The sequence below is a fragment of the Hippocampus bargibanti genome, linkage group LG02, assembly GCF_051943395.1.
Source record: "Hippocampus bargibanti isolate YZ-2025 linkage group LG02, ASM5194339v1, whole genome shotgun sequence".
Classification (NCBI taxonomy): domain Eukaryota; kingdom Metazoa; phylum Chordata; class Actinopteri; order Syngnathiformes; family Syngnathidae; genus Hippocampus; species Hippocampus bargibanti.
This window is the reverse complement of record NC_142735.1, coordinates 629,392-648,887: the sequence shown is the minus strand read 5'-3', so window position 1 is coordinate 648,887 and position 19,496 is coordinate 629,392. Positions and strand designations below refer to the sequence as shown.

Sequence of the window (19,496 nt, the reverse complement as noted above, 5' to 3'; positions counted from 1 at the left end):
TTTGCTATCTATTAGCTTGCTACATAGCTGGCTATCTATTTGCTACCCATCTCCAATATATTCGCTATATAATAGCTCTTTGGCTAGCTAGCTAGTTATGTAGCTGGCTATTTATTAGCTATATGGCTATCTAGGTGGTTAGCTAACTGTCTAGCTGGATATCTATTAGCTATCTGTTAGCTATTGATGAGAAGGTTTCTTCAGCCGTCATCTGTACTTCTTTGAAGGTGTACGACACCTTCAAAGAAGTACAGATGACGGCTGAAGAAACCTTGTCATTGATGGACAACTCCTGTACGACTGAGAGCTTACACAGAAGTATCTGTTAGCTAGCTAGCTAGCGAGCTATTTGAGTTACCTCTGGGTTGAGTGAACGCTAGGGCATCTGGGTGCCGCTGCTCACCCGCAGAAAAACTGATCTTGTGACTGTAAAGTGACCTTGAGAGTTTTGAAAGCCACTGATAAATGAAATGTATTATTATTATTATTATTATTGATGAGAAGGTTTCTTCAGCCGTCATCTGTACTTTTGTACAGATGACGGCTGAAGAAACCTTCTCATCGATGGACCACTCCTGTACGACTGAGAGCTTACACAGACGTATTATTATTATTATTATTATTATTATTATTATTATTATGCTGCCACAGTTGTCCAAGGGGGTCAGGATGACTCGACTAAGCTCGCCCACCTTATCTTCAGCAAACGGGGGCTCCAATTGGCTCTGCCTTGGTGATTAATGCATGATTTGATAAACTAATAAAAAAATCTCACATTGTTTTCTCCCCCTGCTAATAATTTGGTCAAATTTAGCTTCTCGTTTATTGAGCTCACTCACACTGTCATTTGTTAACAGGATAATGAGGCGTAAAGAGGGCCATTATTCTCTCAGTCCACACGACATATGAGCCCAGCAGGGTTGGTTTCAGTGTAAGACACTGTCGCACGTGACAAAAAAAAAAGCAGTGGCGGACCGTCAAGGCCTGCAAAGCCTTCTCTGCTGGCCTTAAACATATCTGAATCACAAACTGATGTTAATTACATTTAGTAGATTCTGATTCTGGTCAAAAGGAGATTCAGCAATTATTGATTACAAGATGTTTACATTTAAAGCCATCCAGAACCCTCTGTATGCCCTGTGCCCGTCTCACCACGATGGGGTGCAGAGCTTTCAGCCTCTCTGCTCCCGAACTCTGGAACTCACTTCCACCCGTAATATTGACTGCCTTCCTACTTTCAAATCTCACCTCAAAACCCACCTGTTTAAACTTGCTTTCATGGTCTAGTTTAATTTGCTATTTTATTATTTATTGTTTTATTCATGTTTTACTGTTTTGTGTATTGTTTTTTTATTGGAAAGTGTCCTGAAAGGTGTTCAGAAAGGCGCTTGCAAATTAAATGTATTATTATTATTATTGGCTAGTCTCTTGTCAATCATAGTTAGCGAACTATGATTAGCAAGTCACGGTTTTTGTAAACTATGATTTTGCTAGTCACTAGCTAATCGCTAGCCAATCATAGTTTGCGAAAACTGCTCTGATCACAAGCCGCAAGTGACAAGAGCATATTGGCCAGAGCTAGCACACTGTATAGTAGCGAACTGCATAAACAAATACATTGTGTTGTTTTAATAGCAGTTTTGTCAACCTAGAAATGGATTTGGTTGCAGATTTACTGTTAAAAGCCATTTTCAACACGGACTTTTCTAGAAAAAACAGCATAGTAGTAGCCTCTAGTGGACTTGTAGTAAATCGCACCACATTTTTTTCAGTCTGAATTGATTCAGACCTAGCGCTACTGAAGGCCTAGCGATGAAATCCATGGTCCACCACTGCGAAAAAAGGTGGTCTGTGTTGTCCTTCAATAAGATTAGGGTTCAGAGTGTGGTGTTGCGGGCCTTGTTTGATTGTAAACCTGCCACATCAACCTTGCACCTGACACACGTTGGTCGACGGGTGAGTTAATATGCATCCTATTAGCGGGATGTTGATAACGGCGTCATTGGCATTCCGTTGCCATCCTTTTGTTGCTAAAAGGCCGATAGATCCCCTGCTGTAGGGCAAAAGAGCTGATCAAAAGTCCGCCGGCGGTGATTTGCAATGCTAATTCTGCTCAACAAATAATAGTGCTTAAGAAGTGCATTTGAATGGATGTCGCTTGAAGACCTCATAATGCATCCTTTGTTTTTGGTAAGGCCCCTAAAAAGCAGAAGGCTTTTAACTCATTCGCCGCCATTTTACGATATATTTAGTAATTGAAAAAATGACTTAAAGCGCCATTCCCGAATTTATTCGTTTTTTTTTTTTTTTTTTTTTCTTGTTTGGGTGCCGATAAAGCAGTGGCCATGGCTTCTGGTAGCCATTTATGACAGACGGCCCAATTCTGCAGCCCTCTGCCAAGCTATTTTTTGAGAGGACAGTGATACCTTGCATTACAAACTTAATTGGTTCCCAGACGGAGTGTCTATAATGAAAAGTGTGTATCCTTAATATTAATTTCCCCTAGGAAACCATTAAAATGACAATAATCCGTTCCCAGGTCCCCATAAAACATAATTTTCTAATTTTCCAAGCCGTAATACTACACAAAATATACCTTATTTTATGTATAATAAATATGCTATCGTATTATAATTAAAGAAATAAACTGTACTGTATAATAAAGTCGGTTTATTTTCCTTTGTGATGGTCGTTGATGGCTTGATGGAATGGAGTGGCCGGTTTCCTCAGCATTAAACACTTGATGAGGAACGTAGCCTTCTTCTTTCTCCATCTTGAGGAATGATCCCTTGTAGGTGCTTTCTCTGCGATAATTTTACCTAGTTCCTCATCGATTGTATTCTGTTTAGCTGGGTTGATAGCTTTTTGCATCAAGTGTACAGATGTCTTGTGCAGGTTATTTGTGGAGCCTGATTGATGGGATATTTTAACCTTGCAGTCTACACTCTGCGTTTGAACTATCAAAGTTGAAATGAGTCAAAATTTGGCTTTAACCGGAGACGCCATTTTGTTTTTTGGAAAACGGCCTCACTCTCTGTCTGTTTGTAACCCTACCCCCTCACTGCTCAAAATTGAAACGAGTCCAAATTTCACTGTTTTCTATCCATTTTGTCACTCTCTCTCTCTCTGTCGTCCGTCTATCTCTTTAATGTTGAAATCACCCCCCCTCACTGCTGCATTCTTGACCAATCACGTGGCTTTAACCAACGACTGGGGTCGGGGTATAGAGCACAAAAACAATCGGCTGCCATTGTCTTGTTAGGAGAACGGGCTCGTACGCGAACGACACATTGTGGCACTCCGTGTGTATCCCGAAAAATAGCTCGTATGCCAAGATAAAATTTTCATAAATTTAACGCTCGTAACCCGAAAAGTTCGTAAGCCAAGGGGTTCGTAAACCGTGGTATCACTGTACATACGAGATATATCGTTGGTGGTATCCGGGTGGAGATCCTCGGGGGGGCCTGGGGAATACAATCTGCGCTTACCAATTGAGTATAAGGCACGCAGCAAAAATTAGAAATGCACAAAAGCAAACATGAAATTCCCAACTGGGACCGGAGCTGAGAAGAAGGCTTATTATATGTGTGCAATCACCAAAGCAGGTTCAAGAAAATATAATTAACGGCTTCCTTATTATGATTGGAATCGAGCCAGCTCAATCTGAGGAGAGAAGGGAAGCATATACAGAGAGAAATGAAGACCGTCCCATCACTTGAATGACGTCTTTCTTGACATTGGAAAGGTACTGCTGACCTATTGAGGATGTATGATCGAAACTGAATTATTTTTCGCCATATTGCAACGGCCATTTAATATGCCTTTCCCAGTGGATTTCGTCTTCATCTAACACAAGCAACAAAAGGAATCCTTATGATAATCAACATCAAACATCAGATGTATTATACATCGCTGTTTTTGCCTCGGGTTCGTTTTAAGCTAGCATGAAGGGAAATGATGGGGTTTTTTTTAGACTTCAATTCAAGTTCACTTTGAATAGGAGTATTTCAAGTGTTCACTACTGCAACACCACCTAACAAGTTTGGCAAAAACATAAGTCACGGGGTCATTAACTCATTCAACGCCATTGAAAATATGACATAGAGCACCATTTGCAATTTTTTTTTTTGTACTTGGGTGATGATAAAGCGCTGGCCATGGTCTCTGGCTATGTTTTTTTTTCTTGCCCCAAGGGGGCAGCGTTCCCATTTTTTCCATGTTAGCGCTTTGTTCCAGCTTCAGCTTTTGTTAAAGCGCTATATACACCAATGCAGACACTCCCCTACTTACAAATATTCGAGTTACGAACAATGGTACATATGAACATTTTTGTACTTACGTACTATTCTCTCCAGTTGTACGTATCTTTATAAAGCTTATACAGTAAAGTCTCGTTATATCGATAATTGGGAGTCCGAAAAAATATCGATATATCCGACTCTGCGCGCATGTAATTTTCTCCTTGCGTTCATAGAAATAGTATCGTAATAAGCGGTACTATCGATATAACCGATATCGATATAACGAGACTTTACTGTATTTTATTAAATGTTCATTGTTCAGTACAAACCAATACAGACCTTAAACATACTTATATAAACCTTAAACATACTTATATAAGCCTTAAACATACATTCCATACAAAACATACCACTGAAGCAACTTACAAAGAAATTCACCTTACGAACGACCGTTTGGAATGTATCTCGTTTGTAAATTGGGGAGTGTCTGTATTTTGGACATCCACCCCCATTTCACGCTCATATAACCCCAGACCCATATCATTTAGGAATTAAATATTTTTTCTTCAGCTGTTGTTAAAGTGCTATATAAACCAATACAGACGCTCCCCTACTTACGAACATTCGAGTTACGAACAATGGTACATACGAAAATATTTGGAGCGAAGTAGTATTCCCTCCAGTTGTACATGTACATATCTTTATAGAGCATATATTTTATTAAATGTTCATTGTTCAGTACAAACCAATACAGGTTACTTATACTGTACAAGCCTTAAACATACTTATATGGACCTTAAACATACTTATATGAGCTTTAAACAAACATTCCATACGAAATATAGCACTGAAACAATTTACGAACAAATTCACCTTACGAACGACTGTTCGGAATGTATCTCGTTCGTAAATTGGGGAACGTCTGTATTTTGGACAGCCATCCCCATTTCAAGATCATATAACTACAGACCTATGTAATTGAGGAATTACCTCTTTTTTTCCGATGAAAGAAGAGAGTATTGCATTGTATTGTATTTTGTACAGTCGCCCTCATTTCAAGTTCCCGATTTTTTTTTAGGGTTTTGGTTTTTCTTGGTTAAAGCGCTGGTCAGACCTCTGGAAATATTTTTCAGTGTTGTTTTATGGCAAATGTTTTTCTTTATTAGCTTCTTTGTTCTAGCTTCAGATGTTGTTCAAGCGCAATATTAATCAATATGTATGTACAGGTAAGTACGGGTGGTCGTAAGTCGAGGTGGTCGTAAATCGGATGTTACCTATATTTTGTACTGCCGCCCCTATTTCAAGCTCAGATAACTCCAGACCCATATCATTTAGGAATTAACTATGTTTTCTGATGAAAGAAGCAAGTCTGTGGTTTCTTACACTGCATTGAATGTCTATGTAGTCCTAAAACTCAATATTCTAATGTAATGTAATATAATGTAATGTAGTGTAATCTAATCTAATCTAATCTAATCTAATCTAATCTAATCTAATCATGTTATTTAATGTAAATGGAACCTTTATGGAAACAACTGTTAGACAATGTTCAAAGTATCAAGCAGACAGTGGTTCTAGTGAGTCCAGAGTTGGAGCGCCTGCCTGGGGGGGGGAGAGTCACTGGAAAAGGTGGTGGGCAGGGTGCGGAGGGTCCAAGTACTTGAGAGTGGGAAGGTTGGTGACGATGATTTTTTAAAATATATATATTTTTTTATATTTGGCTGCATGAGATAGGCGAAATGTCATTGAATTTGCAAAACGGGTCGTGTTTCCTGCTTATTTTTTTTGTCTTTACGTGTACCTAATTGTGTTGTGGCTTGCCCGTGGATGTCTTTCACTTTTGTCCTCTGCTGTCAGACACCGAGACCAATTAAAAAAAATGCATAATTTCAGTGTTTCATAATAAATTCCATTGACGTCATCTCCAAAGTAAGGAGCGCTTGAAAGCTTTTTGGTTTCCACAAATGAGTCGTAAAGGTTTCGTTACAGAGGATCATTCAAATAGCTAAAGGGAAAAATACATAAATAAAAATCCCAAAAGAATATTCACCATGTCTTGACGATTTGCCATGCGGGAACAATGAGCAATTGGCTAATGGCTTCCTTCATCACAACCCAGGTAGCTCGTCGGCCGGTAAAGCTGCTTCGCGGTACGCATGCTAATGCTGGAAGCTAAAAAAAAAAAAATCCTCTCTGCACACATATCGTATGCATACACTGAGGTGGGTTGAGGGGTGGAGGGGTCGTGTGTGGGGGGGGGGGGTCAACCTTGCGGTGACATTAAAGCTTTGTGGAGACAAGAGGCTGTTGCCTGCTGTGGCTGCATGCAGAGCTGCCATTTTCCACTTGCGGGTTGCGCTATCCTCACACGCTTTGCTCGTGCACGGATCGGTGGGAATAGCGAGAAGACACACCCCAAAAGGGATGTTTGCCAAAAGATGATATGATACTGGATTGGATTAGCCTTTATTAGTATTGCGGTGGAGGAATTTACATTTCAAAGCAGCAAAATAATGAAAGTGATAGGAAAGGAAAGGAAGAAGTAGAAAAACAAAATACAGGAACTGCTGTAAAGGCAGACACTCTCGATGCGCCATCTTGAAGTCTAAACAACATATAACTAAATAAAATAACAAATATAATAACAATAAAATAAATAAAATAACAAATATAATAAATAAAAGAAATAAAATAACAAATATAATAAAAATAACTAGCAAATAATGTGATACAACACAAAAAACACAGACAGTCATTCAATCTGAAGCACTTTCTGCACACTCTATGTTGAATGAAGCAGTTCTAGATGAAAAAAGGAGAGGATCAAAGCGTCCTTTTCACCAGTGGATCAGGGAAGTCACGGTGAAACGTGCGCGTCTGCTACAAGCTAAATGTTGAAAGCCAAAACGAAGCTTGATTGCAAAACGTTTCACATCTCCTGTCCCACGTACTGTACGCTTCAATTCCAAGCCGCGGCAGTTCCGCAGACGCATTGGCTCTCTACGCTGACTGTCCAACAGTGCCAACCTTTCCGCTGAACAAAGCGGCGCCGTGAAAATGCTGCTCATTACAGGTGCAAAAAAAAAGTACAATCGTTTCATCAGCATTAAACACTTGATGAGGAACGTAGCCTTCTTCTTCCACCATCTTGAGGAATGATCCCTTGGAGGTGCTTCCACTGCCATAATTTTACCTAGTTCCTCATCAATTATGTTCTGTTTAGCTGGCTTGATAGCTTTTTCCATCAAGTGTACAGATGGCTTGTGCGGGTTGTTCGTGGAACCTGATTGATGGGATATTTTAACCTTGCAGTCTACACTGCTTTTGAATTATCAAAGTTGAAACGAGTCCAAATGTCACTATTTTCCATCCATTGTGTCGATCTCTGTTGTCATATTTTCATAATGTTAATATTCATAAAGTTGGTAAGCCAAGGGGTTCGTAAACCGAGGTATCACTGTATATTGTTTTAACCCATTAGGAGGTGATGCAGATGGAAAGACAGCTGGGTGGTCGGCTGATTGACGAGCCTCACATCCTGCTCTTCAAAGACAGCTACCACAATCTACGTCTGTCCATTCACGACATGCCTCAAGCCCACTGGAGGAGCAAGTTGCTCGCTGGCTACCAGGTAGGTTTCACGGATGTTGCGGTGAGAAGGCGTGGGAGGTTACTGTAGGCTCAGCATCGCTGCATGAGCAAGGATGGGGGAAGGGTCGCTCGGTTCTTTCAAGGTTATCTCCACAATATTGTTTTTTTTTTTTTTTTTAACTCATTCACTGCCAGGCGATGTGCAAAATGGTGTCCACTCCAGTGCCAGGGTTTTTGTCATTGTCACTCAAATTGCAGGACCCACAGAATATTGAGTCTGAGGATAACATAAACATTCAATTCAGCGTAAGAAATCTTATATTTTCTTCTTTCATCAGGAAAAACAGAGTTAATTCCTAAGTTATATGGGTCTGGAGTTATCTGGTCTTGAAATGGGGGTGGCTGTAGGAAATATTTTTATATTTAGCCAGCTAGATAGCTAAAAGATAATTGGCTAGATAGCTAATAGATAGCCAATAGATAGCCTGCTAAATAGTTAGCTAATAGACAGCTAATAGATAGCTAGGCAGCTTGATAATAATAATAATAATAATAATAATAATAATAATACATTTCATTCATAAGCCCCTTTCAAAACTTTACAGTCACAGGATAAGTTTTTTTTCCGCGGGTAAGCAGCGGCAGCCATACGCGCCAGCGTGATAGCTAACAGATAGCCAGACAGCTAGATAGCAATAGATAGCTAGCTCGTGCAATGTGTTCGACCGGAAACAAATTCCTTGTGTGTTCTACATACTTGGCAATAAAGATGATTCTGATTCTAATAGATAGCTAGCCAGCCAGCCATATAGCCAGATAGCCAGCTGCATAGCTAGCCAGCGAGCTAGGCAGCTAATAACACTCATAAATATACACTGAATTGTATCATAAAGTCACTTTATTTACATTTGTGATGGTCATTTATGGCTTGATGGAATGGCGTTGGAGGTCGAAGGTCAAGGGGAATTGCTGTTCGGAAAGAGAGGCGCATTACATGACGACTGGAATTAAAGGAATAAACTGTGCTGTAAAATAAAGTTGTATTTACCTTTTTGATGGTCGTTGATGGCTTATGTAACTTAACCTGTGCTGCTGTTCGGTCGTGTGCTTCCGTCGAAGATCACTCCGCCAGCTGTGGTGGGTGTGTATTATGAAAATAGTGCTTATTATAAGGTTTAATTTTCACAAATTTTATGTTTGTAAGACGAAAAGTTTGTAAGTTGAGGTGTTTGTAAGTTGAGGTCTCACTGTATATGCAGTGGAATCTTTGTAAAATGTGCTCAGTAGAAGTCATTTGAAGTGATTTTCCAAATTCCGGACACAAGTTGTCCGGAGGCGTCGGTTGTCCTTTAAAAGGAGCTTAGAAAATATGGAACGGTGAAATAAATATGTGGAAGCTGACAACCAGGACGCTGGAAGGCGAGTGTAGCGCCGCCCCGCCAGGACAGTTCAAAGAGAGGATTGGAAAATGATGTGGCTGCAAGATGGAGGAGGCGCCTCGCACAAGGTCCCCGTTGAGAAAGGCCAGGTTGTGCCAAGCAAGCACAGCGGTAACATTGTCCCCCTTGCGCAACATTTTCTTCTGAAGTGAGCCTGCTTCGTTTTGGAAGTGCTTCCGTCATAGTGTGAGGAGGGGGGGGGGGTGGGGGGTGAGGGAGGTGTTGGTGGCTTTACACTCCCACGGGGCCCCAATATGACTTTTTGTGTGAATTTCACCTGGCTTCCTGTGTAAAATGTCCGCCGGGCTCACAGCGACCCTCGTTGGTCATTAACGTGTACTGCAAGCAAGAGCCCCGCTTCAACAGTTTCTGGTCAGCTGTTGTTAAAACGACGAGAAAATACATACAAGTTAGCGGCGCCGCTTGCTTGCTTGCTTTTTCTTTTCTTTCTTTCTCTCATTATTTCTTTCTTTCTTTTTTTCTTTCTCTCATTCTTTCTTTCTTTCTTTCTCTCATTCTTTCTTTCTTTATTTTTTCTTTCATTCTTTCTTTCTTTTTTTCTTTCATTCTTTCTATCTTTCTGTCTGTCTTTTCTTTCTTTCTCTCTTTCTTTCTTTGCTGCTCAAATAGCTTTTTTTCGTAGTGGACGTTTGAATCATGCGACGCATTATGACCCCTATGACCCCTCGACCCGCAGGAGATTCCATTCTACCACATCTGGAAGGGTTCACAACGGTACCTGCACTGCACCTTCACTCTGGAGCGCCTCAGCCTCGCCACCTGTGAGCTCACCTGCCAGCTGTGCGTATGGCAGGTGGAAGGCGAAGGACAAAGCTTCGGCCTTGACTTTAACATTGCCAAGGTAAATCGGAAGAATAAAATTGCGTCGTGAACGCCTTTATTTGTTTCTTTGTGAAAGCTCGTTGTCATTGCCGCAAGCAGGAAACGCGAGCCTTGGACTCTGAGTTCCTGTTACTGGACACCAACGCCACCGCCCTGGCAGGCCCGAGCGCCTTTCAGATCCCTTACCTGATAAGGCAAAAGATCTGCAGCAGCCTGGACGCTCCGTGTCCGAAAGGAGCCGATTGGAGAATGCTGGCTCAAAGACTCATGCTCGACAGGTAAAGGCCACTTGAGAACAAGGCGATCATGCATCTGTCGAGCGCCAAATTGCAGCAGTCGTCAAAGTCGCAGTAGAAGATGAAGCTTGGAGATTTGCTGGCCTACGTGGTAACTACTTGATGACGAACTGTCATTTTTATTGTGGGGAATGACTGGAGTCCATTGCACAGCTGTAAATAGGATTAGTTACAGATTCACGATCGGCGGCTGTACAAAATACAATACAATACAATACATATTGCTTAAGAAACCTTCGACTCTCTTCTTTCATCAGGAAAAACAGTTAATTCCTAAGTTATACGGGTCTGAAGTTATCAGAGCTTGAAATGGGGGTGGCTGTACAAAATACAATACAATACATACACATTGTATAAGAAACCTTAAATTCTCTCATCAGGAAAAACTGAGTTAATTCCTAAGTTATATGGGTCTGGAGTTATCAGAGCTTGAAATGGGGGCGGCTGTACAAAATACAATACAATACATACATATTGTTTAAGAAACCTTACACTCTCTTCTTTCATCAGGAAAAACAGTTAATTCCCAAGTTATATGGGTCTGGAGTTATCAGAGCTCGAAATGGGGGTGGGCTGTACAAAATACAATACAATACATATTGCTTAAGAAACCAGAGACTTTCTTTTTTCATCAGGAAAAACTGAGTTAATTCCTAAGTTATATTATGTCTGGAGTTATCAGAGCTTGAAATGGGGGCAGCTGTCCAAAATACAATACAATACATACATATTGTTTAAAAAAACCTTAGACTCTCTTCTTTCATCAGGAAAAACAGTTAATTCCTAAGTTATATGGGTCTGGAGTTATCAGAGCTTGAAATGGGGGTGGCTGTACAAAATACAATACAATACATATTGCTTAAGAAACCAAAGACTCTCTTCTTTCATCGGGAAAAACAGTTAATTCCTAAGTTATATGGGTCTGGAGTTATCAGAGCTCGAAATGAGGGCGGCTGTACAAAATACAATACAATACATATTGCTTAAGAAACCAAAGACTCTCTTCTTTCATCGGGAAAAACATTTAATTCCTAAGTTATATGGGTCTGGAGTTATCAGAGCTTGAAATGGGGGTGGCTGTACAAAATACAATACATACATATTGCTTAAGAAACCTTCGACTTTCTTCTTTCATCAGGAAAAACTGAGTTAATTCCTAAGTTATATTATGTCTGGAGTTATCAGAGCTTGCCCTGACGGTCCACCACTGCATTATGCGGGAAATCATTCAAATGTAGCTGGCTAGCTAGCTATCTAGCTATCTAGCTTGCTATCTATTAGCTATCTATCTAGTGAGGTATCTATTAGCTGTCTTGCTATCTAGCTATCTATTATCTATCTTGCTATCTAGCTATCTTGCTATCTATCTATTAGCTATCTATCTATCTATCTATCTATCTATCTATCTATCTATCTATTAGCTAGATTTATTCAAATCTAGCTGGCGAGCTAGCTATCTATTAGCTATATAGCCATATAGCTATCTATCTATCTATTAGCTATCTTGCTATCTATTCGCTATATAGCTATCTATTAGCTAGATAGCCATATAGCTATCTATCTATTAGCTATCTTGCTATCTATTCGCTATATAGCTATCTATTAGCTAGATAGCTAGCTACTAGCTATATAGATATCTAGCTTGCTATCTATTAGCTATCTATCTAGTGAGGTATCTATTAGTTATCTTGCTATCTAGCTATCTTGCTATCTATCTATCTATTAGCTATCTTGCTATCTATCTATCTATCTATCTATCTATCTATCTATCTATTAGCTAGATTTATTCAAATCTAGCTGGCGAGCTAGCTATCTATTAGCTATATAGCCATATAGCTATCTATCTATCTATTAGCTATCTTGCTATCTATTCGCTATATAGCTATCTATTAGCTAGATAGCCATATAGCTATCTATCTATCTATTAGCTATCTTGCTATCTATTTGCTATATATCTATCTATTAGCTAGATAGCTAGCTACTAGCTATATAGATATCTAGCTTGCTATCTATTAGCTATCTATCTAGTGAGGTATCTATTAGTTATCTTGCTATCTAGCTATCTTGCTATCTATCTATCTATTAGCTATTTTGCTATCTATCTATCTATCTATCTATCTATCTATCTATTAGCTAGATTTATTCAAATCTAGCTGGCGAGCTAGCTATCTATTAGCTATATAGCCATATAGCTATCTATCTATTAGCTATCTTGCTATCTATTCGCTATATAGCTATCTATTAGCTAGATAGCCATATAGCTATCTATCTATCTATTAGCTATATTGCTATCTATTCGCTAGATAGCTAGCTACTAGCTATATAGATATCTCGCTATCTATTAGATATATCTATCTAGCTATCTATTTGCTAGCTAGCCAGCTATTAACTAGATATCTATCTAGCTATATATTAGCTGTATAGCTATCTAGTTAGCTAGCTATTAACTAATTGGCTATATATTAGCTGTATAGCTATCTAGCTTGCTATCTATTAGCTATCTATCAAGGTCAAATGTTTTTTTTAGTGGCGTGTTGACCTCCCGGCGCACCGCCTCAGTGGTTTGAGTAAACGCCATCAAAGGCAAGCAAACAGAAAATAAAAGAGTTCCATCGAATCAGTGTGTGCCACTTTGTTGTCATTGATTGGGCATCGGTGACCAAAAGGTCGGGCGCCTAAAATGGCAAAAGGTCACTTCCGACTGCGCTAAATGTCAGAAGTCCGTATGGGATTGACTGAATGGGATGGAGGACCTATTTCAACATCAAATCAAGACGAACGAGGCTTTGGCTTTGAAGCCGCTGTTGGGAAGACATTGAAAATTGCTTTTTAGTTGAGTATTATGGAGGAGCCGATGTCCGATTTAGCTGTTAAAAAAAAAAAAAAATGGCCACATCCTGCAACTTAACTCATTCACTGCCATTCACGAATTTACTCGGGAATTGAAAATATGACAGAGTGCCGTTCTAAAATTTGTTCGGGTTTTTGGATGTTTTCATGCTTGGGTGCCGATAAAGCGCTGGTCATGACCTCTGAAAATGTTTTTTTTTCTCTTCCACAAGGGGGCAGCATTTCCCTTCTTTCCATGTTAGCGCTTTGTTCCAGTTTCAGCTGTTGTTGAAGCACTATACAGTGAGACCTCAACTTACAAACTTTTCGTCTTACAAACGTCAAATTTATAAAAAATAAACCTTATAATAAGCACTATTTTCATAATACACACCCACCACGACATATTTTATGGAAACCCGGGAACGGATTATTCCCATTTGAATGGTTTCCTATGGGAAATTTATTTTTGAGATACACACTTTTCGCCTTACACACTCTGTCTGGGAACCAATTAAGTTCGTAAGTTGAGGTCTCACTGTATAAACAAATGTGTATGGACATGTATTGCATTGTATTTTGTACAGTTGCCCTCAGTCGTTCCCAAATTTTTTTAGGGTTTTGGTTTTTCTTGGTTAAAGCGCTGGTCAGACCTCTGGCAATATTTTTCAGTGTTGTTTTATGGCAAATGTTTTTCTTTATTAGCTTCTTTGTTCCAGCTTCTGATGTTGTTCAAGCGCAATATTAATCAATATGTATGTACAGGTAAGTACGGGTGGTCGTAAGTCGAGGTGGTCGTAAGTCGGATGTTACCTATATTTTGTACTGCCGCCCCTATTTCAAGCTCAGATAACTCCAGACCCATATCATTTAGGAATTAACTGATGAAAGAAGCGAGTCTATGGTTTCTTACACTGCATTGAATGTTTATGTAGTCTGAAAACTCAATATTCTGTGGGTCCTGCAATTTGAGTGAAAATGACAAAAACCCTGGCACTTCACAACTATTTGATCATATTCATCACTGGATGTGTAACAACAAAGCATATTCTCCGAATCTGAAGCCATTGTTTTGATTCTCAAGCAATGCAAGACGTCTTGGTGTGACGTCACGAACTGGGGGCGGGACTTTCTGAAAATGCCCAATTCGCAGTTCAATGTTTTTTTGCAGATTTTGGACACTTTTAAGTCATTTTGATTGGTGTTTTGCATTTGATTAAAAATATCACACTGCGTGTTTTGGGTATTTTAGATGCTATAAAACGTTTTTCTGGTATCAGTGACAAAAAAGTGACGTCGGTTGTCCTTGAACTGACAGTGTGTCCAAAATATGAATCATGTTACCGCTAACCAATTAGCAGCAAAGTGTTCACTGTGTACCTCTTGTTGTGTTACACGCAGACACATGAGCTTCTTTGCGTCTAAAGCCAGCCCGACCTCGGCCATCTTGGATCTATGGGAGGCGCAACATTTCCACGGAGGCAACATCAACCAACTGGCAGCCGTCATGGCGGACATCGGCAAACAGGAAGCCATGATCTTCCTGGTGTCGGATGGCGAGTGCTAACAGGCCCAAGATGAAACAAGCAGGGTGAACAAATTCCATGTCGACCATCACATCTGTCAATCAATGTCGGAGGACCCCCGTTTTTAACGCTTTCCGCTGGGAGAATTTTAGTCAGGCGGCTCAATTGAAAAGTTAGCATTGGCCTTCGTACACCTGCCCAATTTTTTTTCTACGACATCATTTCAAGGATAGCGTAACTCATTCACTGCCATTTACACAATTATTCGGGAATTAAAAATATGACGTAGAGCGCTTTCCCGCATTGTTTTCTCATGCTTGGGTGCTGATAAAGCGCTAGCCATGGCCTCTGTCAATGTTTTTTTTGTTCCACAAGGGAGCGTCTTTTCCCTTTTTTCCATGTTAGCGCTTTATTCCAGCTTCAGCTGTTGTTAAAGCGCTATATAAACCAATATGTATTTTGGACAGATGCCCTCATTTCAAGCTCATATAACTTCAGACCCATATAAGTTAGGAATTAACTATTCTTCTTCTTTTCAGCGAATCAATGACCTCCATCTTTATAGAGGTATGATCCGCATGTTTGTTTTGGCCAAGCTTTTGCGTCGGATGCCCTTCCTGACACAACCCTCTGTATTTATCCGGGCTCGGGACCGGCACAAGAAGACTTATGTCCCTTTGTGGCAACAGAACAAGCAACTCGCTCAGTAAAAGGCTCCCAAACACAAAATGGTCATCAGCACAGCAACAATCAAATTCAATTACTGAAAAAAAACGTGTTTTCCCGAAATTTCCAAAGCTAATTATGCTAACATAAAGCGCTTTCTAAACCAATGTTTTGCATTGTATTTTGTACATCTGCCCCTATTTCAAGGTCAGATAACTCCAGATACATATAATTTAGGAATTAACTTTTTTTTCTGTTGAAATAAGAGTCAAAGGTTTCTAACGCTGTATAGAATGCTCATGTAGTCCGAAAACTGACAGCCGCCCTCATTTCAAGCTGATATAACTCCAAAACCATATAATTTAGGAATTAATTCTTTTTTTCTGATGAAAGAAGGTTTTTTTTTACGCTGCATTGAATATTTATGTAGTCCTAAAATTCAATATATCTGTGGGTCCTGGAATTCAAGTGACAATGACAACAACCCTGGCACTAAAGTGGACACATTTTTGCACATAATCTGGCAGTAAATGAGTTAATGTACACCGATCATACACGGCCATCTCCATCCGAACATTTTTTGACATCTTGTACCCGCAAAAAAATGTTCGTATGTACCGTTTCTTCATAATGTTCGTAAGTAGAGGAGCATCTTTATATTGTTATCTATTATTGCCAAAGGGAATATTTTTCGGTTTTAACTGTTATTTATTTACAAGTATTCACATGTAAAATGTCACTGGAGATGGATGCATGAGGGGGTTAACTTTCATGGGGCACTTTTGAATGGCGTCCTCATTCTCATTTGCCTTTTTTCTTTGGGGTAGAAGGGGACAAAATTGTTGGGAAGGAAATCTACCGTATTTATTCGAGTATAACACACAACCCCTTTATAACGCGCATCCCTAATTTTTAATTTGGAGTTATCAGAGCTTGCCCTGACGGTCCACCACTGCATTATGCGGGAAATCATTCAAATCTACCTGGCTAGCTAGCTATCTATTAGCTATATAGCTATCTAGCTTGCTATCTATTAGCTATCTATCTAGTGAGGTATCTATTAGCTATCTTGCTATCTAGCTATCTATTATCTATCTTGCTATCTAGCTATCTATCCGCTATCTTGCTATCTATCTATCTATCTATCTATCTATTAGCTAGATTTATTCAAATCTAGCTGGCGAGCTAGCTATCTATTAGCTATATAGCCATATAGCTATCTATCTATCTATTAGCTATCTTGCTATCTATTCGCTATATAGCTATCTATTAGCTAGATATTAGCTAGATAGCCATATAGCTATCTATTAGCTATCTTGCTATCTATTCGCTATTAAAAGTATAAAATTTTGTTTCACTTTTTCTCGCTCCGACCAAACATTGTGATAAAAAAAATCATTTATTGACACTGTAAACACTGAATGGAAAGTCCCATTCGAAATAGAGCGTTCTTTATACTGATGGTTAATTCTTTAATGTGATTTCACACCACCGTAGAACTATAAACAAGTATAAAAATATCGCTATTATTTACACATAAACATTTGGACTTTACATCAATGATATAAAACGTATGCAATAAAATCATACAAACCACTTTGCCCGCTTTCCGTCCGAAATGGACGTTTTGATCTTCGTCCTTTTTATCTTTTCCTTGCGAAATAAACAGTACAGCGATAAAGCATGTCCATTCTCGCCGTCTTCTCAGTGAAAATGAAACTTAAAGAAGCGCGGAAAGTGCAAAACAGCAATGCTTAACTCACGTTTCAGTGTTGGCGAGGCGAGGAAAGGAAATGAAGCGTAGCTAAAGAAATGCTAATCAACAATAAAAAAAAAAGGAATGCACGTGATACGGGTCTTTCTGAGAATCAAAACTGAAGGGTGAGAATAGCAATGGAAATGCTGTCCCCTCCTGGAAGGGATAAAGCATTAAATACAGGTAACATCCGACTTACGACCGAGTTCTGTTCCAACCAAATGGTCGTAAGTACAAATGGTCGTAAGTCGAAATCCATTCAAAATGTTGAATACAGACTTGGAGGCTAAATGACTCACAAATTGCCTCTCTTAAAATGCTAAAAATAGGGTCTGGGGAGGTCGTGGTCGTAAGTCGAGCAGGTCGTAAGTCGGATGTTACCTATACAGTAAAGTCTGGTTATATCGATATAGGTTATATTGATATTACTGCTTATTACGATACTATTTCTATGAAGGCAAGGAGAAAATTTACATGCCGCAGGATCTGATATATCGATAGTCTGGTTATATCGATATTTTTTCGGACTCCCGAGAATATCAATATAACGAGACTTTACTATATATACAGTAAAGTCTCGTTATATCGATATTCAAGGGAGTCCGAAAAAATATCGATATAACCGGGACTATCGATATATCCGACCCTGTTTGCATGTAATTTTCTCCGTGCGTGCAAAGAAATAGTATCGATATAACCGGGACTATCGATATATCCGATATCGATATAACGAGACTTTACTGTGTATATATATATATATATATATATATATATATATATATATATATATATATATATATGAGATTTTTTTCCCCCAAGCCTCATTTATAACGCGCACCCAAACTTTGAGTTCTTTTTTTAGGTGAAAAATTTTGCGCGTTATACTCGAATAAATAGGGCGTGAGTGAGGACAAAAACCCAAAGTGGATATCAAGGTTATCAGCGATTTAAAGCAGGCATTTTCTGCTATTAGGGTGGAAAGTTCATCTGAGGACCCCTGTTACCCCTCCCCCCGACCAATCCCCCACACCACCGCCCGCCTCTACTTTTGCGTCAATGTTCCGTGTATGTTCTTTCCAAGGGAGGTCTCGTTCATTTCTTCATTTTAATTCACACGCCATCGCTAATGAAGGCGCCGCGGGGGCTCCTTGGAAAGCAACACATTTCGTCACCGTCCTTTAAGTGACGTGTCGTGTAATTGCTTTAATGGCGAAGCACACGGGAGGGGTGGGGGGATGTTTGTTGACCACCTAACGCAGGGGTCGGGAACCTATGTCTCACGTGTCATATGGATCTTTTGATGATTGGGTCTGGCTTTCCGATAAAACTAAATACTGTAATACTTCGGTTTACAAACCCCTTGGCTTACGAACTTTTCGGTTTACAAACGTTACATTTCTGAAGATTTTACCTTGGCATATGAACTTTTTTCCGGATACAACAAAATGGCAGCCGACTGTTTTTGTCCTCTAATCCCCGCCCCCAGTCTTCGGTTAAAGCCACGTGATTGGTCAAGAACCCAGCAGTGCGGGGAGGTGTTTTAAACATTAAAGAGACAGGCAGACTACAGTGAGAGTTTCAACTTTGAGAGTTCAAAGGCAGAGTGTAGACTGCAAGGTTAAAATATCCCATCAATCAGGCTCCACAAATAACCCGCACAAGCCATCTGTACACTTGATGCAAAAAGCTATCAACCCAGCTAAACATAACAGAATTGATGAGGAACAAGGTAAAATTATCGCAGAGAAAGCACCTACAAGGGATCATTCCTCAAGATGGCGAAAGAAGAAGGTTATGTTCCTCATCAAGTGTTTAATGTTAATGAAACCGGCCATTCCATTCCATCAAGCCATCAACAACCATCACAAAGGTAAATAAAACGACTTTATTATACAGTACTGTTTATTTATTTAATTGTAATACCCTAGCACGTTTATTATACATAAAAGAAGGTATATTTTGTGTCTATCTTGTGTAGTTTTAAGGCTTAGAAAATTAGAAAGTAGAAAATTATGTTTTATGGGGACCTGGGAACGGATTATTCTCATTTTAATGGTTTCCTATGGGAAATTATTTTTTGGGATACACACTTTTCGCTTTATACACTCTGTCTGGGAATCAATTAAGTTCGTAGGCTAAGGTATCACTATATATATTTTTGCCGTGTATCCGGAGAAGATCTGCTAAATTCAATCCCCGGTTCAGCCATAGAGTATGCGCATGTTTTTGTTTTTGTGCACTTCCTCAGGGTCCGCATGTGATGTCTATAAAGTTGTCAGGAGAGACGCCCCCTCCCCACCCTCGCCATC

The 19,496-nt window shown here is 39.6% G+C and overlaps 1 protein-coding gene across 4 annotated transcripts in view; it reads left to right on the top strand.

The window, feature by feature from the left end:
* The window catches only part of unc5a (unc-5 netrin receptor A), a 233,535-nt gene extending 215,873 nt beyond the window's left edge, over nucleotides 1–17,662 (top strand). For all 4 annotated transcript variants that reach the window (XM_089019674.1, XM_089019684.1, XM_089019659.1 and 1 more), the window contains 4 exons: nucleotides 7,723–7,872; nucleotides 9,969–10,133; nucleotides 10,214–10,392; nucleotides 14,641–17,662. In XM_089019674.1, coding sequence (XP_088875800.1) covers nucleotides 7,723–7,872; nucleotides 9,969–10,133; nucleotides 10,214–10,392; nucleotides 14,641–14,806 — 660 coding nt within the window. In that variant the 3' untranslated portion in view covers nucleotides 14,807–17,662. The remainder of the gene's footprint in view (nucleotides 1–7,722; nucleotides 7,873–9,968; nucleotides 10,134–10,213; nucleotides 10,393–14,640) is intronic.
* Nucleotides 17,663–19,496: the final 1,834 nt, after the last annotated feature.